The sequence below is a fragment of the Takifugu rubripes genome, chromosome 4 (genome assembly GCF_901000725.2).
Source record: "Takifugu rubripes chromosome 4, fTakRub1.2, whole genome shotgun sequence".
In the NCBI taxonomy this organism is placed as follows: domain Eukaryota; kingdom Metazoa; phylum Chordata; class Actinopteri; order Tetraodontiformes; family Tetraodontidae; genus Takifugu; species Takifugu rubripes.
Window position 1 is genome coordinate 2,772,264 of NC_042288.1, and position 20,666 is coordinate 2,792,929.

A 20,666-nucleotide genomic window follows, 5' to 3' on the forward strand; every position below is an offset into this window, starting at 1 on the left:
ATGGCGACTCCAGTCAGTACATCTCTGAGATCACCAAGGCTGAGTCATAATATTTGCTTAGAACATTTTTACCTCCCCACCCATTTAACCGTACTGCAACATGAAAATGAGGAAACAAAACACACACTTTTACAAAAGGAATAACAAACTACCTCCACCCATATGGAGATCACTTGTGATATAGTTGAAGGTGGATTTAAAGCTATTTTCTGAAGGAAAGCCCTTGTGTAAAGTGTCATTATCTTTTAATTGCTGTGTGTGTGTTATAAGGAAGTGAAAAAAAAACTTGAAATAGTTTAAGGAAGTAATAATTGAGTGTAATTAGAGAGCGTGAGCCGTCCAGGTCAGGTGAGGTTTCAGGTCCTACCTGTGGTCACGGAACTGGTCACGTGTTATTGTTTGGAGCAGGAAACTGTCACGTTACGTCCAGATCCGCACACAGCCGCTGCCGACAATCCCTCTTGGTTTTCCATTGGGGTGAATTTGCTTTTCCTCCCTACGGCGTGACTACAGACTGCCATGGCTGGGATTCATGGCTTTCCGACATAGTCGCAATTTGATCACCACCATGCGAAGAAATGGAATAAACAAATTCGACATCCCTCCAGCTGCGGCTGCTGCTAGCCATCCAGCTAGCTAGCTAGCTACTGTAGCACACCGACCGACAGTGTGCGCGCTGACTGTGGCTAGCCGGTCGGGTTGTGGCTAGCGTCAACCTTTCGGGCGAGGGAGCGTATTATTACCTTTACCTTTCTGTCAAGCCAGTGAGCTACAGACTTGCGTGTAACCTAAAGGAGCTTCATGGAGCTTTTTCAATCAAAGGACGAGTACATTCTCCAGAGCGGGGACCGCGCTTTGTGGTGCAACCGTAAAGACGGTTCCATGACCGTCAGACCTGGTACGTAGTGACAGTTCACACAGCTGCCGCCGCAGGTATCAAAGTATCTTTTAAAAAAAACCCAAACACAACAGTAAAACAACCTCTTTTACTCTTGACTATGTTGGGGTTTTTTTTGTCACCATGTATTAGGGGGTTAAATCCACGTTTGTCGTAACTACACAAACTCGTCCGGTAATAACAACTTGAATAAGTGGTGTATTAAACGCTGTCGTGTTGAAGGTTCTGACATTAATTCTGGGAGTGCCAACACCCCAAACACACGCCAAAAGTTATGCCAGTACTCTCCTTTTCCCAGGCTGTAAAACGGGAAAGCAGGAAAAGTCAAGAGGATTTGGCTTTTATTCGCTGTGTTGTAAGTCATTTTGTGAGGCGCTGGTCGTGTAAGGAGAGGCAGAAGATCTCAGGTTGAGTCAGGAAGATGTGTCAAGTGAGCCACTTGAATCACACTGCAGAATCTGTGGACGCTGCCTGCATCATAGAGAAGAATTGGCCGAAAGCAGCTCTTGAGTCAGCTGTAAGGTGTTTGCATTAGTCCTGCATGCACCGAAGCCCTGTGGCTGTGCAGCCATGCCGAACAGGTTTTTAGTTGCACTGCTCTTTCATTATTTAATTGGAAAAAAGGGGGTTCCACTCCTGTATTTCCACTTCCCTCTTAGACCTGGAGGGAAGCGTTTATATGTTGCTGCAAATTCTGAGTGAAGTATTCTTATATTTCTTATACGCTATCTTTACTGATATGTGAGGCCTTTCTTGGCTTACAGAGCTACATAAAATACTCCTTCCAGTAGGACAGGAAGAGTCATTGTATGAAGCTGCCGCTGTGGATGTTTTCCACCCTTGGTCTCACCCTTCTTCACATTCTTCTAATTTTCCACACTGTGATGTTTACTCTTTCACCAGTGCAAAGTATTTTGATTTGTCATAACTGACTGCAGAGGCGACCAGTGTTGGTAGTAACGACGACTATACATACTTTCCACTTTGTTTAAAAGCTTGTGTCTCCACTTAACTGCACATGTAGTGTTAAATACTAAATATTGTCTTGACTAAAACACCTCCACAGTGACTTACTGCTCTGTTATCATGTTTTTTATGTTCTCTCTCCAGCAACTGACCTGTTGTTAGCATGGAATCCAGTGTGTTTGGGTTTGGTTGAAGGTGTGATTGGAAAGATACAGCTTCACACAGGTAAGGTTTTCCACAAAGCGCACATGTATTTGTGTTGGGGGGGTTGGAAATTGTGCTGTGGGATCAAAGAAAGGTGTGAAAAAATGTGTCTGTGTAGAAGAGGAGTGGGGTGGCAGGAAAGACCGAGTGATGAAAGTGATCACATCTGCATATGACTGATTTTGGGGTGGGAAAAGTGCAAGAAAACTTAACATTATCCCCAATAATAAGTGCAAAAATACAGTTAAAATTGTGATTTGAAAGACTATTTTAACATGGTTCATTGGCTGTGTTGTGTTACATTGTGGGAAAAAAAGTTTCACGCTTGCTGCAGCTGCTTTCTTCACACCTTTCAGACTGTGAGGAAGTCTGTACCCGTGACGCATCTTTCAATCTCACTGCTCTTGGCAGATCTTCCTCTTGGCCTTATCTTAATCCGCCAGAAAGCACTCGTGGGACATTTACCAGGCAACCACAAAGTCTACAAGATCACCAAAATAGCTGTCATCCCTCTGTCTGATGAAGAGCCTCAAGAACTGGAGCTGGAGGTGTGTATCACAATGATAATGTAATGAGAGGAGCAGGGCTGATTTTAGTATTAACCCTTTTAACCAAAGCACGTTATTCTGTACCCAAAAATACTCCCCATGAGTAGGTGTTCGATTAAGCTGCGTGGATGAGCAAGGTGCAAAATAAACTATGCTTTTTCTATTGTAATAAAAAAATCACACTTATTTTAACTCACCCATTTGAAAGGGGGAAAACTTGTGAATCCTATTTGAAAGTTAGATATTCCTAAGATTTTAGTCTTTCAGGGGAACGCCGCGGACGGCGAGACAGAATATTTTCAAGTGAGTAATTTTAGAGGTTTCTGAGCGTTCCTGGATAGGCTAGTAGCTTCCACTCTCAATCCTAGCTTAGGCATTGAGAGTTAGATTGTTTCTCCTTTGTAGAAATCACATAGCTGTAGTGTGATAGTGCTGGGACACAATTAAAAAAAAATCTAATTAATTACAGGCGTCGTAATTCATCTCAATGAATCCCATTTTAATCGCACATCGGCATTAGAGTCGTGAAAGGAATTTTATTCATTTTTTTGACACAATGAATTTCCTGTAATTAATTAATCTTAAAACAGTAAAGTCTCAGCCCTAATTTGTAGTGGTTTTGGTAGTTTGTTGTAGGTAGAAAAATTGACAAAATATATTCAATTTCAAGAAAATGCCAAAATCTGGCAAAGCTATGAGTGTCACCTTAGTGACATTTCCAGTTTATATATTTAATAGATCTTCTCTTTTAGCTTTGCAAGAAGCATCACTTTGGAATCGACAAAGCAGAGAAACTGGTTCAATCTCCAGACGAGTCAAAGTTCTTGATGAAGACGTTCAGCCAGATCAAATCCAACGTGGCAGTGCCCATCAAGAAAAAGGTACTTTGTGCAAACAATACATGAGCCTTTCTGTATCGTGCACTTCAAAGTTTCCTTTAGTTTCCCTCAATGGATCTTTTCTCTCCCTCCGGCGCAGTATTCACCTGCCTTCCAGGTCAAAGAAAACAAAGAGAAAGAACGTCTGGAGAGGCGGCTCCTGGATGAGCTGTACAAAGTCTTCATGGACTCCGACTCTTTCTACTACAGCATGACTTATGATCTGACCAACAGTGTACAGCGCCAGGGAGACCAGGATAAATCCAATGTTCCGCTCTGGAAACAGGTTTGTGCAGGAACACATTATTTCTAAATGCACAAAAAGGAATCTTATAATTCTGTTCTAAACCTGATATATGATATATCATAATTCTAATATTTCTGATGTGTAAAAGGTGGATGATCGCTTCTTCTGGAATAAACACATGATCCAAGACATCATAGACCTGAAGGTAAATATTTCTCTCATGTTTTTAGGCATTGCTGATCACAACAGGCCATAATATATGTTAATTATATAATGTGCATCATATATGCTGTGATTTGTTTCTAATACAGTTACCAATCATTTTAATATATAATAAGAATACACAGTCTCAAGTTGTTTTATTCGCAATAAAGGCAGAAATAAAGCTGTGAGAAAAAAATAAATAAAAATGAATTCATTGAAACAAGAAAAGATGTCTTGAGCCAGGTTCTAGTTTCTAATTCCCACAACAACCAGCACAGTAAAAAATAATGACCATGTTTGGATCTTTCCTCACTTTTTGAACTGTCCAGGTGCCAGAGGCAGACTTTTGGGTGATTCCGATCATCCAGGGCTTTGTGCAGGTAGAAGAACTGGTGGTGAACTACAATGAGACCTCTGAGGAGGACAGGAGCAGCCCCGATACTCCTCCTCAGGAGGTCACCTGCGTCGATGACATCCACCCTCGCTTCACTGTGGCCCTGATCTCAAGGCGGAGCCGCCACCGGGCAGGTCAGACAGTTTTCTGGCACAGACCTCAGAGAAAGCTTATACCTATACACATCTATCAGATAAGGGTTAATTCACAGCATGACATGAAGAAGGCGTGTACCATTGAGCTTTTGTCTGTGTCAAGTCAAGGCGTGATCTATGGTACAAATAATCTGTTGTGCGCCTTTGCCTGCAGGGATGCGGTACAAACGTAGAGGAGTGGACACTGATGGCCATGTGGCTAACTATGTGGAGACAGAGCAGCTGATCCACGTGCACAACCACACTCTGTCCTTTGTGCAGACTCGTGGCTCTGTTCCTGTCTTCTGGAGCCAGGCTGGATATCGCTACAACCCCCGGCCACGCTTGGAGAAAGGTCAGGACAACATTATCTGACGTGCAGGTTTTTACAGGCCCCTCTTCCATGTGGTGGACTTTTGCCTTCCTACTTCAGTGAAAATGTTTCCATTTGGATTACATTTCTCCTCAGATATTTTTTTCATTTAATATGTAAAGTAACAGTAAATTAAAGTTTTGTCCATATGAAAATGACATTTTTGACTGTCAGCACATCCAGCTGTTTTAGATTTAGTACCAAGGTGGGGCATGGCAGAAATAATGTAGCGCTATGACATTTTATACTGCCAGAAGATTTCTGTGTTGTATCTAACAATAACAGTTTCAGAATTCCAGGTTATTTAGTCAACCGATATTACTTTTTAATCATTTAGCAGATACTTTTACTCAAAGTGACTTGTCATGAGACCAAAGGAGACCTCTGCAAATAAAATGCCAGTACAAGAGCATCTACAAACAAACAGTTTAGTGCTATGGAGAGACAGTGGAGAGGGATATAAGCAGGAGGGAATGAGATAGAAGGAGAAAGATAAGTACTGTGAAGGGAGCTGGTTGTCCCCCGAACAAGGCGTTTCAAGTAAGAGGGAGCAGATCTAGCTAGTGCTCTGTAGGTTGGCATAAATGAGGACCGCAGTGGGATGGTATCGGTTCGATTCGGTTGGTTGAAGCTCAGACATGCCACCACATACTGGACCATCTGAAGCAGCTTCACCTTACACATCGGTACAGCTGTAACAAGGGTATTGCTGTAGTTTTCGCAGCAGTTCCTCATGGCTTATAGCAGCACCTGGGTGGTTTGCTGGGTTAGGAACAGCCTGGTTTTTCTAGTTGTTAAGGCAAAGCAGCTGAGCCTGAGGCTGCATGAGCAGAAAGAGTTGATCATCAAAATTTTAATTTTAATGTCAAATATGTGATGAACAGATCGGTTGGCTGGGGATAACCAGGAGCTCAATTATAGCAAGGGTAAGTTGGAGTTGGTAGTCCTGTATCCATGTGGATGTGTCCATGACAGTTTGAGAGCTTCTCTGAGATTTAGAGTTGATCCAGCGGAAATGACAGATACAGCTGGGTGTCATCTGCAGAGCAGGGGTATGAAAAACCACGGCAGGACGCTTGGCCTCAGCAAGGTTGTGTATATGACAAAGAGCAGCAGCCCAGCCCCGATCCTTGGGGGACTTCAGTGGAGAGCTGGTGAGGAGCCAAAAACGGACCTTGCCAAGACATCCTGGTATTTCTAGACATCCTTCCGCCCAAGCACTAACCAGGCCCCAAATACAGCGGAACCAGTCCTGCTAATCTAGAAACCTGCTTTCAGTGGATATTTTCATGACCGCTCATGTTATCATCATGTTGTAAACTTCTTAGAGGTGGCTGTGTGGGTTATGTAAAAACCCAAAACTATCATGATACGGTGTCCAAAAAACATTGTAATTCTGTACCCCGCTATGGGTAGAAGGCGAAACCATGAAGAATGAGAAACACGCTTCAGCTGATATGAAAATCATGGCAGTCCCAGACTTAATCTGCTGCTTGAGAACTGATGTTCCAGCAGAAGTGAGAGTAAAAGCAATCAGTATAGCGCATTCATTTGAATGAGGTGTCCTTCCGTTTGTGAACCTGTCGTTGTGAAGAGTAGCTGGTTTACGGCTCCTAGAGTGAGAGAGGAAGGACACATCTTGATAGAGACGAGTGGAGCCTAAAATAGATATTTACAGTCTAGAATGAGCAATGACAAAAAAATGTTCTGAAGAATTTTAAGGCTTTTCATCAAGACTGGAGGCCAGAATTAGCTTGTGCATGATGTTGTTATTTAAACCTTTCAGAAGAGAAGCAGACCATCCCTTTCTTTTCTGCTCACTTTGAACAACAGATTCAACTCTACAAGACCCTGGTGAGTTTGCTCGGCTCCACATTTGAGCATAGCGTTTGCATGGTTGCCTAGATTCTCATCTAACACATAGTGTGATGGTCGTGCTCTCCTCGGCTTTTCCAGGTTATCATTAACTTAGTTGATCAGAACGGACGGGAGAAGATAATCGGCGATGCGTATCTGAAGCAAGTCCTGCTTTACAACAATCCAAAACTGACATATGTCTCATTTGACTTCCATGAACACTGGTAATAAAAGCAAAAATACCTGCAGATATATTAGTAATGTGTCTGTCTGCTTTATGTCAGAAGGCCTTTACATTCTCTTTGTTCTTGTATTCTGTGTCTCAGCCGAGGTATGAAGTTTGAGAACGTTCAAATACTGACAGATGCCATCTCGGATATCATCTCTGACATGAAGTGGGCTTGGTAAGTGTCAGTTAAAGCAAATGTAATTGGAATTTTGTTTGAGAGTAGCAGCGAACATAAGTAGTTTGTTTTTTGTAATCCTCCATAATACCAGATTAAAATATATAACCCTAAAAACCATCTGCTGCTGCTGACAGGGTGGATCAGGCTGGAGTCATCTGTAAGCAGGAGGGCATCTTCAGAGTCAACTGCATGGACTGTCTCGACAGAACCAACGTGGTCCAGGCTGCAATCGCTCGAGTAGTGATGGAGCAGCAAGTAAGAATTTCACCTGTAATGCGTATATTTATTGCTATTACGAATTCACAGCTTTTTAGAAGACTTCCCACTGACCGTTTTGCTACATTCAGTCGTGACACAAATCTGCATGTTGTTGAGGAAAAATCACATTTATAACATTGTGATTGAAGTCTATGTTAAATAAGTGATATTAGCTAGTTTTAATATTTTGTAGAATTATCACTTATCTTAAACTGAAATTAGTCAGATTGCATTGAATCTCTGTGGTTTTAGATAATGTGCACTATAAAGAGTTAAAACTAGCATGCATCACAAATGTGAGTCATCACATACTGACACTTGCAGTTGCCAAGTAACAGGTTGGACGACAAACTAGACGTCACACACGAACAGGGGTCTGTTCAGTACTGACCAAAGCTAATCACTAATAATAATAAACACTGGCAGCCAATAAAAAATAAATATTTTCAGTTTTAAAGTGTCAGCAGATTCATGTTTAACAGGACCATCCAGACACATTGGCTCTAGCATTTTGCTGGTTAGAGCGGATTTATCTTCTCTCTGTTTTATCTTTTCATTGGCTGCAGCTCTATTCAGTTATTGCATCTCTTTCAGTTTGTGGTGATGAGTTTTATAAATGTATAAAAACACTACTATAACCAGGAGGTAGCTAAAGATGTCAGGCTATGTTTTACACTGTGCTCCACTTGTTTTGCCTTTTCCTCCATCCTATAATAAATGGTAGGTGTGTGAAATAATGGAATATCACCATGGACCAACATGTCTTTTCCTTCTTGCAGCTGAAGAAACTGGGTGTGATGCCTCCAGAGCAGCCTCTGCCTCTCAAATGCTACAGGATTTATCAGATCATGTGGGCCAACAATGGAGACACAATCAGTAAACAGTATGCAGGCACAGCAGCACTTAAGGTAGCATCAGCATCGATGTACACACTTTCATATTTGCTTAATTTGTTACTGGATTAAAGAGCAATTCTAAATTCTCAACTCCCTCTTGGGTTGATAAAATCAAATTTAAATTTCTACGAAATGTTCATTTCTAGTAAATGGAGATATATTTAATAGATTGGGTTTGATCTGTTTTAGGGAGATTTCACCAGGACGGGGGAGCGGAAACTGGCTGGTGTGATGAAGGATGGTGTGAACTCAGCCAACCGTTATTATCTGAACCGCTTCAGAGATGCATACAGACAAGCAGTTATTGGTACAGTATAGCACCTTTCATCTGGATCCATATTGTAAGTCCTTGAGAATCCCTTTCATTTTACTGCCTCCCCCTGCAGACCTGATGATGGGCCTGCCAGTCACAGAGGACCTCTACTCCATATTCAGTAAGGAGAAAGAGCACGAGGAAAAAGAGAAGGAAAGCCAGAGAGGAGCTCAGGAGCAGGTCAGCCTCCTGCTGCAGACCTACATGCAGCTCTTGCTGCCCGATGATGAGAAGTTTCACGGAGGTTGGGCCCTCATCAATTGTGACATGAGGTTTGTGATTAGGCGTCCTGTCTGATTTTATTACAATAAAGTTAAGGGTGTTATACAATACTTGGTGCATATTTGTTAGAATTCCCTTCATAAAGGCTCCACACACACACACATTTTCAACTGAGATGTAGAGCATTCTTTATAGTTTGTGTTATTCTGATGGCAATTTTGTCCTTTTCCCACCAGCCTCATTGATGCCACCAACAAAGACATTGATGTGCTGTTGCTGCTGTCAGACAAAGCCTATTACATTGCTTAGTAAGTCAGAATCAAACTGCATCGGCATGTCCTGAAGGTCCTTTTTGACATCGCCATTTATATTACAGCTATGACGAAGAAGCAGATAAAGTCAACCAGTATCAGCGCCTCAACCTGGAAGGTTTGGAAAAGATTGAAATCGGTAAGAAGTTAAAAGTAGTTTAGCAGAAGTGAGGAAGCTTTTACTCGCTGAGTCACCGACACTTCCCTTGCTTGCACTTAACAGTTTCTCAGCAACCTTTTAACATTGCTTCTGCTGAGGATGATTCACGCAAGCAGCATATCTGTGAAAATGGAAGTTACATGTTGGGTTTTTGTTGCAGGAGCGGAACCAACTCTCTTTGGAAAGCCAAAATTCTGTTGCATGCGGTTGCATTACAGGAACGGAGAGACCAGCGGATACTTCCACACTCTGAGAGCAGTCACCCGGAATCCTGAGGATGATGGGAAAGGTTTGGTAGAACTGTGCAACAAAATTCTATGGATGTTGTCTTTTTTTCTTTGTTTCTTTGTCGATAACTCACATTATCGCATGTTTCAGACACATTGCAGTGCATAGCTGAGATGCTACGCATAACTAAACAAGCGATGGGGCTGGATCTGCTTGTGGTTGAGAAGAAGTTAGAAAGGTGCAAATTCCTCCGTGTTAAGATAATAACTTTCTTCATACATTTGATCCATATACGTAGATCACGGGTGCCCAAATCCAGTCCTTGAGAGCCACAATCCACCCGGGTTTTCTGTCCTATCAGGTAGACAGCTTTCTTCTTGGATTCAGTCTTGCCAGGAGGGAGCGTTTTCTTCCTGGTGGGACAAAACTGCCCTTGAGAAGTGGATTTGGGCACCCCTGGTGTAGAAGGATGTGAACATTTACAGTGGGTTGCTTTTTCACATTGTTTTTACTGTTGCAGGCGACAAAGTAAACCTCATGAAGACATAATGGGCATCCAGAACAAACCAATTGATCAGGTCCAGGGCAGCTCTGGTCTGGCACAGGGCAAAAGCTTCCTCCTCAACAAATTCTCCTCTCTCAATCAGAAAGTCAAACAGACTAAGACAAACGTGAACATGGGCACCTTCAAACCTCTCGGAAAACTGGGCAACTTCTCAAAGCCTGATGTGAAGGTCAATTTCCTAAAACCAACTATGCACGTCACACTGTGGAAGTCAGACAGCAGCTTAGACACGTCAGACAACAACCCAGGCATGGGAGCACTTAAAGATATCGGCGATGAGCGCGAGATGTCTTCTGACTCTGACTCCTACAATTCTGATTCCGAGCATCCGTGTTCCGGTTCCGTAGAAAATGTAGATTATGTGCTGCCCAGCTGCGGCATCGTAGCGTCAAACTCCAGACTCGGCAGCCGTTCCCAGTCTATCGGCAGCGTTGAGCTAAATATCCCCTCCGTTATACGGGTCACCGGTTGTGAGGGAAAGCAGGAGAAGCCGACTCAAGGCAATGATGACGGGTCCCCTGGAGCCGCCTCGCTGGCCGAAGAAGCCATCCTGATTGACTTTGGTACTCCCATCGAGGCCTACTGCCACCAGTTTGTCCAGGATGCGCAGACCCATCCGGTTGAGGTGTTTGGAGAGCAGCCGCCCTCTGCCGCGCCCCAACTCAATCCTCTGGTACCCGTGCTGAGTAAAAGCTCAGCAGACACGGACGACTGTGAGAAGCGGCATCAGCAGGAGGCTCAACTCCCCAGGCCTTCGCAGCTAGACGTCGATTCCACTACCTCCGGTTCCACACTCCTTTCTGTCCAGAAACCGAGCTCCGCAGCCTCGGGGGGATCTCAAAAGAGCCTGAGTTCGCTGATGGAAGGCAGCCTAGGCCCTTCGCCTGCGGACAGCAACGGTAGCCGGGTGGTGTCTCCATTTGCCAAGATCAAGAGCTCCATGGTGCAGGTGGCCAACCTGACCCAGGCTGGACTCACCCAAGGCATCAGTTTTGCTGTGGCTAAGGTACAGAAGAGCCCGGAGCCAGACACCATCACTGAAACCCAAGAGCGCGAGCTGAAGGCAATGTTTACCCAGTGCCAGACCAGGATTATTCAGATCTAACAATTTTCTTGTAGCAGTTTTTTTTTAGTCACACATCACCTGAAGACGTAGCAGTAATAATGGCTCCTTAAAAGTGTCACTGCTTGGCCAAAAAAAAAGAAGAAAAAAAATCTACTTTTACGTTTCTCTCCTGGCTTCAGCTGGTCGTGTTGCTGATTACACCCGAAGGAAACGTGGAAATTCTGAAGTCCAACATGCTATTGGTCATATTTACATGCAAATCATGTATTTCCTTACTCATAGAACAGCAAGTGTCCGGGTCATGTTGAGGAGGAGGTAAAGCAAGTTCGCATTAATCAGACCCACTGATTGACACGGAGCTTTAATTATTTTAATGCCAGAATTACAATAACAAAAATTATACCATGACTCCTGACAGCAGTGTTTCTCAATAGCAGTGACTAAGTTAAAAAGTATACAAATGGTACTTTTAAGGAAAATAGAAGAAGGTGTTTAGGATTCCGTCGGCAGGCTTTTGCATGTTAACATGACGATTGCAAAGGTCATGTCAATAGTGGCGATTGGAAAAGAGGGCACGCAAGACCAAAGCTGCATGTTGAACGGCCCAGTGTGACTTCATCTTGTGCTGTTTGCGTCCTGTATGCGCAGGTCACTTATAGGGGAGTGTGATATAGACCTCATGATAAGCTTCAGTTTGTAACAGTTGTAGGAATCCAACCAGATTTATTTTTTTGTGATTCCCAATGGATAAAATCAATGTTTAATAGGACTGTTTATAGCTGTCGGAGCGTAGCCAGATGAGATGCTGTACGTAGTGATCCTGTATAAAGTCAATGTTGTCAAGTGGAACCTTGAAGTTTACAGAGATATTAACTACACATGACCTTTGTAAGAGTATCTTGGTTGTCTATACGTACAGTGAGTATTGTATCTCAAGTAGAGCTTTCCCTTTAGGCATTTGCATTGGTGGTTTGGGCATTAGCTTGCTGGAAGGGGGATCAGTGTCATATCCTGAAAAATAAGGCACATTAGTGACATAGCGAATAATAATTGACCAGGAAGCGACTAGTTAGAGTTGTTTCAGTTTCTGCATTTGAACAGCTGGATTGCTGAAGGCCGTAGAAAGGACCAGGCTTTGTTTCTGGCCTCTGCCGCCATCGTACAGTGACACTGCATGTTTTAGCATATAGATGCTGTATATGCAATTGCACCTGCCCATTTATTAGCAACACTGGCGCTTTATGCACTCCATTAACTGAAAACATAATTGCCTTAAGATGGAATAAAAAGTAGGATTATGTATATCAGGTATTTATGGTAAAAATCTACCTTAAGTAAATTCTGCCATGTTACATTGTGTGTACTGTTCAGAGTTACCGTTCCATCAAGCTGTATCTTGGGATATTTCACCTACTGTACATTTCCAGTGTAGATGAGCTGCTTCTGTCCTGGCGGCGTGGATGTATGTCAGCACATACACATTCATTATTTGTTACCAATCTGTGCGTGATTAGACCGTTTTTCCTAGTTAAGCCTTCTTTTTCACTCCTCAATCTAACCGTTATGGAGCATATTTGTTTATACTTTTATCTTTTTATAAACCAATTCCAAATATCCCAAGGTAAAACTTGTCAAATGCTCATTTTTTGTTACGTTTATCTAGTTTCTGCATTCACCAGCAGCGGAGACGTGGGACACACGTTTGTTTTATGACCGTCGTTGCGTTTTATGAGATGGGAGGCTGGATATCTATTTATTAAACCTGCTGATAAAGTGGTGCTGCCAAAGCTTTAATCTGAAGTAGTTTTAGCGCGGAGGGTAACGGCGTCTCGGAAAGTTCCCTCAAAGATCACAAACACTGGAGCGGAGCGAGTTGAGCCGTCTCAACATTCCCGAGTGATCACGATGCTGGAGTGTCGGCTAGAAATTGTACACAGAAGCTTCTTCGGCGTGTTTGAATCCTGTATCGTGTAGTTGCTAATTTCCTCCATTCCAACACCCCATTTGTCTACAGTGGACCTTCCATTTGAACAACAGACGTGAAAAGAAGCAGACGGGACATTTGATTTGCACTGTCGAAGCACATTTTCTAGCATCGTCACCATTGTGTCTAAATGTGTTTGTGTCTCCTCACGACCAAACTGACTATTATTTTTCACAGTGTACTGAGATTGTATATTAAAGTATCCTATTTATTCTTATCCTCTTTGGGTATTACTTGACAACGAGCATTGAACATAGTTTGTTTGGGTAGATATTACACTGCAATAAAACAAGTGTTCTAATAATTTTGGCCTCCACTGTATGTATACATACATCTCCACCTATACATGCTGTGTGTGAATAAATATATACATATATTAATTTAGGGAATGATGATAATAGTGCACATATTAAATTAACTTTATTCAAACCTGATTTTGAAAATATTGAACGTTCTAGTTAGCAGCAAAACAAGCCCGCTAACAAACTGAGGCAACACTTGACGTTTTGTGGTGTTACTGTACAAAGTAATTACAACTTGTTTTTCTTGTTAGGCAACGTGGATTAAAAAGTCCTATCAAAACACAAAATCTTTCCTAAGCGTGAAAAACACATTTATTACAAACTTCTTTTTCCTCCCTCTATCAAAAAGAACCAAGCCGTCTCTGATCACGGCTCGTTCCCGTTGACGCTCTTGTGCCGCTCCGTCCGGCTCCGCCTCAGCGCGTCGATGTGTTTGGCTCTCAGCCACGTGTCTCTGCACAGAGACGCCTGTCCCAGGCTCAGAGACAGCAACCTGCCAACACAGGCACACACGCCGTTTAAAACCTCGCACAGTCAGCAGCTCTGAATTTACAGGGGAGAACGCAGTGAAAATCTAAAAGGTCACCTCGCTACGACCAGAAGCCTGTGCAGGTCCTCGGCAGATACGCTCTCCGGGTCGTCCTTCCTCATATCTACAAAGTCATCTTCAACTGACTGCGGTTGTGAGAAGCAGCCGACAGAAGTCCCAGGTTTAATGAGCACATTAAAGAAGCATCATTTAAGTATATTTAATCATGAAATCCTTCAACTAAGCCTGCTACTATTAAAACTGCCTATTTAGAGATAAAAAAGTCCAAATTTTGGGATTAAAGAGAAGATTGGAATCGAAATATCGTTTCAATGTCAGTGTTTTTCCTGTCGGGATAATGATCTCACGGTGTGAGCCTCACCTTGGTCATTTCATTAGAGATGCTATAGTCTAGTTGGCGAGCCATGCTCAGGTAGATCCGAAACTTGTTCAGCTGCGATGAGACCTGTGGATGGACGTGGATGCTGCTGAGATATTCCTCCACTTGGGCCTGGCTGACCTGAGACTGAAGGTGGATCTGGCAGTCCGACTGTGGAGTTACAGAAATGACATGATCAGAGTGAAATGCTAAAGAGAGCAACACCGCCGGGTTGTTTGGTGGGGAAAGACAAAAGCTTATTAGCAAAGTCAACAAACTGACATGTGTGTACTCCCTGGAAACACCTTCAGTCAGGATGAAACTATGTGTCCCTGGACCTGCACCAAGGGACACTATCAGGGGGCAAAAACTGCTCTCTACTGGATTTGTTTCTCCAACAGGTTTGGCCAGACCACCGGGGGGTGGAAGACCCTGAAGCCTCTAGTCAGTGGTCCAGTGTAAACACAGACATTCTCTGACTTCTAATCGCCCCCGGTTGTTTACAGCGCCACCTTCACTGAAAATAAGATGAGTGAGCCAATCCCAAGACTGTTCCTGTGGCACACAAGTGCTGCCATGGCAACCCATTAGACCAATACACAGGAATAGCACACGGCGCATTCCTCCGGCTGTTTGCAATGCGCCAAGAAGCCGGTGGTCAGAGGGTTTGCGGCAGCCAACCAATAGCAGAGCGACGCTGGCTGGAGACAACCTCCAGCGACAGCAGTCGGCTCAGCTGCGGGGGCAGGAAACGTGACCCCTCCCGGGCAGTTCCGGGGCGGGTGTGCGGGTGTAGATGGCGAGTCGGGCCTGCCACTTCACATTTTAACCTTTGTCCTCACCGGCAGGAGCGAGCGTCCCTCCGACGTGATGAGCACGTTAATATTGCAGGGGAATTCCATCTGGTGGTAGTTAAAGTCATAGTCCACCTTTTGCCAGGAGATCACGTTCCCCAGCGCTGTGACGTTGCGCACACCTACGTGACAGAAACGCACAGAGGAAGACGCCACCTGGTCAGGGTCATGCCGGCGGTATGTGCAGGCCGCATCAAATGTTCCGTTTACCGTCCTGCAGTTTCGAGAAGCCTCACCTGTCGTGTCCAGCTGTCCCTGCTCCAGCTGGGTCTCATCCAAGAAGAGCAAAGTGTTCCGGGCCAGCTGCAGGGCTCCACTGACCAGCCGGTTGGCCACATAGTCCTTCTTCGGAATCAACCGCATCTGATTCATGTTCTGGAGGCTCATGGCCAAATAATATGACTGCAGAGGATTTGAGGCAAGATTAAATGAATGAAAGAGAGACACTAGCCCATTAGCAATGTTTTGAAGTGCAAACTGACAGAAGGGACCAGCTGCTGAATGATCTGGTAGAAACGTTGTGTGTACGAGGCAACCGTAGGACAACCGCTGATGTTCAAGGTAAACTTGCCCAGTGGAAGAGCGTCCCGTCTGCTGTAGCTACGGGACAAAAAGACAATTCTGATCGCTGTATTTCACTGTTCTACCAAAGCCAAATACTATTTAGCTTGAGAGGCAACAGATCTCAAGTATCAGTGAGAAGCTGAGGGATTGTCTGCCAATTACAATCCAATAAAATCATTTAGATGAAGTATTTCAGCATAAAAAATTAGTGGAGACCGAAATACGGCCCCTCAGTTTATGCCAACTTCATGATTATAGATGTTTACAAAATTATAGAAATGTGCAAGTCAAAAGTTTAAAGTGATAGAATGTGTTTTCCTTTTTTCTCCAGTACCACACTTTGCACACAGTCCCTCAACAATACCACTTTAATAGTGATTTTAATAAAAGCACAGCTTTAGTTTGTCGTTGAGTGTAATAAGACTGGAAACCTGTATGAGGACTTCTTACTCATCCTTCTGCAGCTCACTGGTGGTAGTAAGAGTAAAGGTAACATACACATCAGAAATTAGATGAAGGATGAGGTACTCCGCCGCCAGAGCATCTCCCAGCAGGATGTGAGTGAAGTATGCGAGCAGCTCCGACCTGACACACATCATGTCACCCAGGGTTGATGAAAGAACTGAAAAGAGAAAACAAAGTGGGAAAAAGTATAAATAACAAGTCCAGATGAACCTTTCGGTGCCGGCTAAGGATGCATTACATCAAGCACCAACGCCAACATAAAACCCTCTTTATATTTTCACAGGGATGGAACACAAACGTAAATGCGCTGTGAAAACTTTAAGCTGGATTTGGGCGAGTGAACACCAAATATATTAACAGCAATATATAAATAACAGGAAGCAACAATTACTAATAAGTTACGTGTCAACAAACTATTTTTGCCTGTTGACCATTATGACCACTGTAATAAGTCGATACACACACAGAATGGGGGACTAAAAGAGTCCTCACAGGCACTGTTGTCCTCCAGGGTGGTGAGGGGCAGCAGGGGGTTGTTGTGCGGCAGCGGACGAGCGTACAACATATGGAGGCGAGGGACAAGCGAGGCCGGCGGCCTGTGCACCCTCTGCTCTTCTGCTGTCTCCATGTACTCTGTGGGGTCCAGCATGGACGAGGACACATCTCTGTGTGGACGCAGCAACAGTGAATTAAAAATAAATGAATAAGCAATAATAGCTGAGGCCTTTACTGACAGGCAGGGCACTTCTGGATTTTCCTGGTCACAAAGTTTATTGATTTTTCATTACACTATGTCACCATGACAACTAAATTAATCCACTGAAGGACTGCCTGAAGACCACTGTGGTCTCTAGGGAAAAAGGTATCCAGATCTATAAATATTCTGATGGAAAGATAATTTCAATAAATACCCAGAAACAGCCTTATAAGAACATCTAGTACAACCTCAAATCTGTTTACTGCAGACACACTCACAGTAAACATCTTTGCATGGACATAATTACTCAAAATAAATAAGACTAAATGTAGAACCAAGCAATGCTGCATAATACCACATCAATTTAATGCAGATTTCTTTTTCATTTGATTGCTAGAGCTGCCACAACCTTTCAAGTGGCATAAAACTGCGGATTGCTGAGATTTTTTAATGGCCTTCCTCGGTGGTGCGTTTAACCGGGTCGGTGGTCTCATTATCGCCACCTGCTGGGCATAAATTAAACAGTGGAAAACTATGTTCACAGCTCCAGATCTTTGATGGACCAGATGTTGCACAGTCTAGCCTAGAAGGAAAGATCACCCTGGGATCCACCCTTGAAGTGAAGCTGCGTGTGCATTGTGAGGAAAATATTAAGGTATTATTTTGATGGATCTTAATGTGATTGGCAAGTTTGGTGAAAAAAAGAATTATGATTACAGTGACTCTGCACCTTCAGCCGAGTGGCTGAAATCTTAAAGCTCTGATGCATCATGGACAGTTTTGCTGGGTCATTTCTCCGCGACGCTCGCTTCCTCTGCTGCTCCCGAGTCAGCACCCTCGCTCACAAGCCTCACGCTTCCCTCACGGAAGCTTTCTCAACGGAGCAGATCCTCATTTTTCCAGGTTTAAAATGTTTTTTGCTGCCACTGCAGATCAAACAAGAGCGTTTTGCTCGGTTCTTACTTCTCATCGGCCAGAGCGCTGAGAGCCGGACTGACGGAGAGGATGCCGTACACCTCTAGCGTGTCATTCACTTTGAAGCTTTCCCAGTCCTCGTACACCTGCACACAAACACACCTCTGTCGGCCTCAGCAACAGCACGTAACATGCATCAGCTCTGAACACCCACGGCTAAATTGACTGCTGATACGGTGGCAAACAGGGCACTGAGAGAGGATCTGTAACGCACCTTGACGAGGCAGGAGGGACCTTTCTCTCCAGGCAGAGGGAAGTTGAGGTCCAGGTGGGAGGCGGACGTCTTCTGGTTGGAAGGAGCCTCTGTCTCCTGACGCTTACACTCACCGTTTCCATGCTGCTCCGCGGGATTCTGAGGACCTGCATATATGTAGGGGACACATGCTGTAGCACCAAAACAACTGCAACCATACAGATCAAACGTGACTGAATGTCTGTTTTACATTAAATTAACAGGATTTCTTAGATGTAATGAAGAGCTCTTGGATTTGTGCTGTTAAAAAATGGTTGTCGGTGTTCATGTAGAAATCAAATCAATAAGAAAAAGTCTTAGCATGATTTGGGTGTATGCTACCATTAGGTTCTCTCTGTTTTTGGGGCTGATAGTCCATGTCATCCATGTCATCCTCATCTTCCTCATAGCTGCGCTTCTGTCTGGTTGGCACATATGAGGTGGAAGGAACCACTCTGGCTTGGCTATAACTGGCATAGCTGTGTGACAGAATTAAGAAAACCATGCAAAGACCATCTCCATGGAAAATAGATACCAAAACCCAAACAACAAAAAGGTGTCCGTGAGGATTTCCAACAGATAAAACTTGGTCTCCTTATTTTCCCCAGTCAGAAGCACAAAACTAAAACATTATATTCCGTACGTAGACAACTCTAAAATATATGCTGAACAAAAACATACAGGCTAAAGAAGATAAACTAGACAAGAAAAGGATATCTCTTTCACCCAAGTGTTTTCTCCAGGTATGGGGACGCAGTAGAAAGTCTGTCTCTCCGCAGTCACAGTGTTTCTGGAGTTAAGATCCACCTGGAGACAAACGGGCGTCAACACATGTGGAAAAGCTTCACTTAAGAACCGAGATTAAGAACGCTTTGGACTCACCCCGCATTCGGTCACATCTTTGTACCTCCCACATCGCGACACCTGGGAACAGGTGGACAAGATGATAACCTCACCCACAATTTTGTGCTAAAACAAACTACTACAACTACTGCAGAGGTGTGCTCACTTTAGCCTTCGTGGACAGGTCAACGGTCTCGTACGTGCCCATGTAGAACTCTGGATCAAACATGTCTTGGATCAAACAACGGAACTTCACGAGGCTGTTGGGCTTCAGATAGTGCAGGGGGATGTCGTTCAAAGACGGGACCTTCACCAAAGCAACAACGGCGGTTATTTGTGCGCCAAACACATTCTGCCAGCTGTTTTTCTTCTCCACGGCAAATCCAGGGATGTACACAGCTACTTTACCGCAGCAAGCGTATCCTCCTTCAGCTTATCTTTGAAAAACTCCACCACTTTCAGCTCCCATCCGGAGGCTAATTCAGTCTGGGCAGCAGCTAAAGACAGCAATAAAAACACACAAATGCAATTTATATAAAAGCAGCTTCCTGATCACCTTAAATGGAGCAGAAATGATGGGATCTATAACGCCATATTTTCAAGTGTGACCATTTGAGAGATGCCTACATATGATACATGAAATAACACAATTGTGCTGCAATGGGTTTTTTTTTAAATAGTTTCTCCTCTTTACTCGCACCCATACAATTTTAAACCTAATTAGTTTCACAGGTGCTTCCTCACATAGTTGCACATTAAATTTACCCTGAAATGACAATGATAAGATTGCCGGTGCGGTTTTTTGGAAGAAATGTCAAAGAATAATCTCATATTAAAAGGAAAAAGGCACTTAAATATTCTTCAAAATTAACCACTGTTTTGGGCATGAAGACTGCGTTTGGAGCATATTTAAAAATTAAACATTTCTTTTCAAATAAACCTTAAACTGCTTTGAGGATGCTGGGATACCACATGTTGATTTTTAATGTTGGGGCTTAAAACCAGCCCATTTCGTGCTACCAATAAAACATTTACAGTGTGAGCGCTGGCGACACTAGATAAAACACATCTCATCTTTTACAACGCGATTATGGAAAGTTTGGACAAAATTTACGTTTAACATGTGATGAGCATGGTAGTTAGCATAGCGCTTAGCCGAACGGCTAACTGGTAACATTCACGAGTTAACCAAACGATTGCTGTCAGTGAGGTTCCGGTTTGCCTCTCACCAAACATCCCGTCAACAATGTCGAGGGGGTTATTTATCCAGTCGTGCGCGGAAGACATCGTCGGGCGGTGAGAAACGCTGCGGTATATTAAGAGGAATGCCACAACAAAGTCTTTCTGGAGACACTATTTCGTTAACTTTCGTTGACACAGAGAATCGCTCTAGCGAGGGCGGGAAATTTGCGTCACTCTTCGAAGAGACCGGTTTGTTTCTTTTGTCTACCGAGACCGCCCGGGAGAGGCGGGGTCTGTCTCACTGATTTGTTCTCTTGAGATCAATGTGGGAACGTTTAAAATTGGAGGCTGCTGGATAAAATGTGAATCTTTTATTTTAAAAAAAAGGTTTTAACTGAACTAACTTTATATTACATCTGTAAAGGACATAAGGTGTGCGTTTCACACTACGACCAGTAGGGGGATGTAGTGAGATTTTTTTTTTAGTTTTACTTTTCAATGACCGAAGAAGTGCTGTTCCTTCTAGCGGCG

At 43.6% G+C, this 20,666-nt stretch overlaps 2 protein-coding genes across 2 annotated transcripts; one reads left to right on the forward strand and one right to left on the reverse strand.

Annotated features, from left to right (window-relative positions):
- The first annotated feature begins 304 nt into the window (after positions 1-304).
- On the forward strand, positions 305-13,330 carry inpp5f (inositol polyphosphate-5-phosphatase F). Its single transcript, XM_011602933.2, has 20 exons — positions 305-898; positions 2,009-2,089; positions 2,480-2,616; positions 3,369-3,497; positions 3,595-3,780; positions 3,890-3,946; positions 4,275-4,473; positions 4,649-4,828; positions 6,633-6,700; positions 6,803-6,927; positions 7,030-7,107; positions 7,245-7,365; positions 8,148-8,276; positions 8,454-8,571; positions 8,651-8,849; positions 9,036-9,107; positions 9,176-9,249; positions 9,431-9,559; positions 9,649-9,736; positions 10,019-13,330. Exons 1-20 carry the CDS (start codon positions 802-804, stop codon positions 11,166-11,168), a joined length of 3,417 nt encoding a protein of 1,138 aa, XP_011601235.1. The 5' UTR covers positions 305-801; the 3' UTR covers positions 11,169-13,330.
- A 186-nt stretch (positions 13,331-13,516) lies between these two features.
- On the reverse strand, positions 13,517-20,356 carry mcmbp (minichromosome maintenance complex binding protein). Its single transcript, XM_003963685.3, has 16 exons — positions 20,183-20,356; positions 19,362-19,450; positions 19,120-19,260; positions 18,993-19,034; positions 18,828-18,917; positions 18,453-18,591; positions 18,093-18,238; positions 17,867-17,964; positions 16,699-16,871; positions 16,240-16,363; positions 15,660-15,777; positions 15,414-15,579; positions 15,166-15,299; positions 14,327-14,494; positions 14,002-14,090; positions 13,517-13,908 (listed from the first exon to the last, which is right to left on the reverse strand). Exons 1-16 carry the CDS (start codon positions 20,238-20,240, stop codon positions 13,782-13,784), a joined length of 1,902 nt encoding a protein of 633 aa, XP_003963734.2. The 5' UTR covers positions 20,241-20,356; the 3' UTR covers positions 13,517-13,781.
- Positions 20,357-20,666: the final 310 nt, after the last annotated feature.

What these genes read in the sequence shown, in the direction of transcription:
- inpp5f (XM_011602933.2), top strand. Translation starts at nt 802, where the DNA reads ATGGAGCTTTTTCAATCAAAGGACGAGTACATTCTCCAGAGCGGGGAC. An exon ending in CAGTGCCCATCAAGAAAAAG is followed by an intron (nt 3,498 to 3,594) that starts GTACTTTGTGCA and finishes CCTCCGGCGCAG; the next exon opens with TATTCACCTGCCTTCCAGGT. An exon ending in GTTGAGAAGAAGTTAGAAAG is followed by an intron (nt 9,737 to 10,018) that starts GTGCAAATTCCT and finishes TTACTGTTGCAG; the next exon opens with GCGACAAAGTAAACCTCATG.
- mcmbp (XM_003963685.3), bottom strand. Translation starts at nt 20,240, where the DNA reads ATGTCTTCCGCGCACGACTGGATAAATAACCCCCTCGACATTGTTGAC. An exon ending in AAGATGTGACCGAATGCGGG is followed by an intron (nt 18,918 to 18,992) that starts GTGAGTCCAAAG and finishes GTTTGTCTCCAG; the next exon opens with GTGGATCTTAACTCCAGAAA. An exon ending in CTTCATCTAATTTCTGATGT is followed by an intron (nt 15,778 to 16,239) that starts GTATGTTACCTT and finishes TTTGTCCCGTAG; the next exon opens with CTACAGCAGACGGGACGCTC.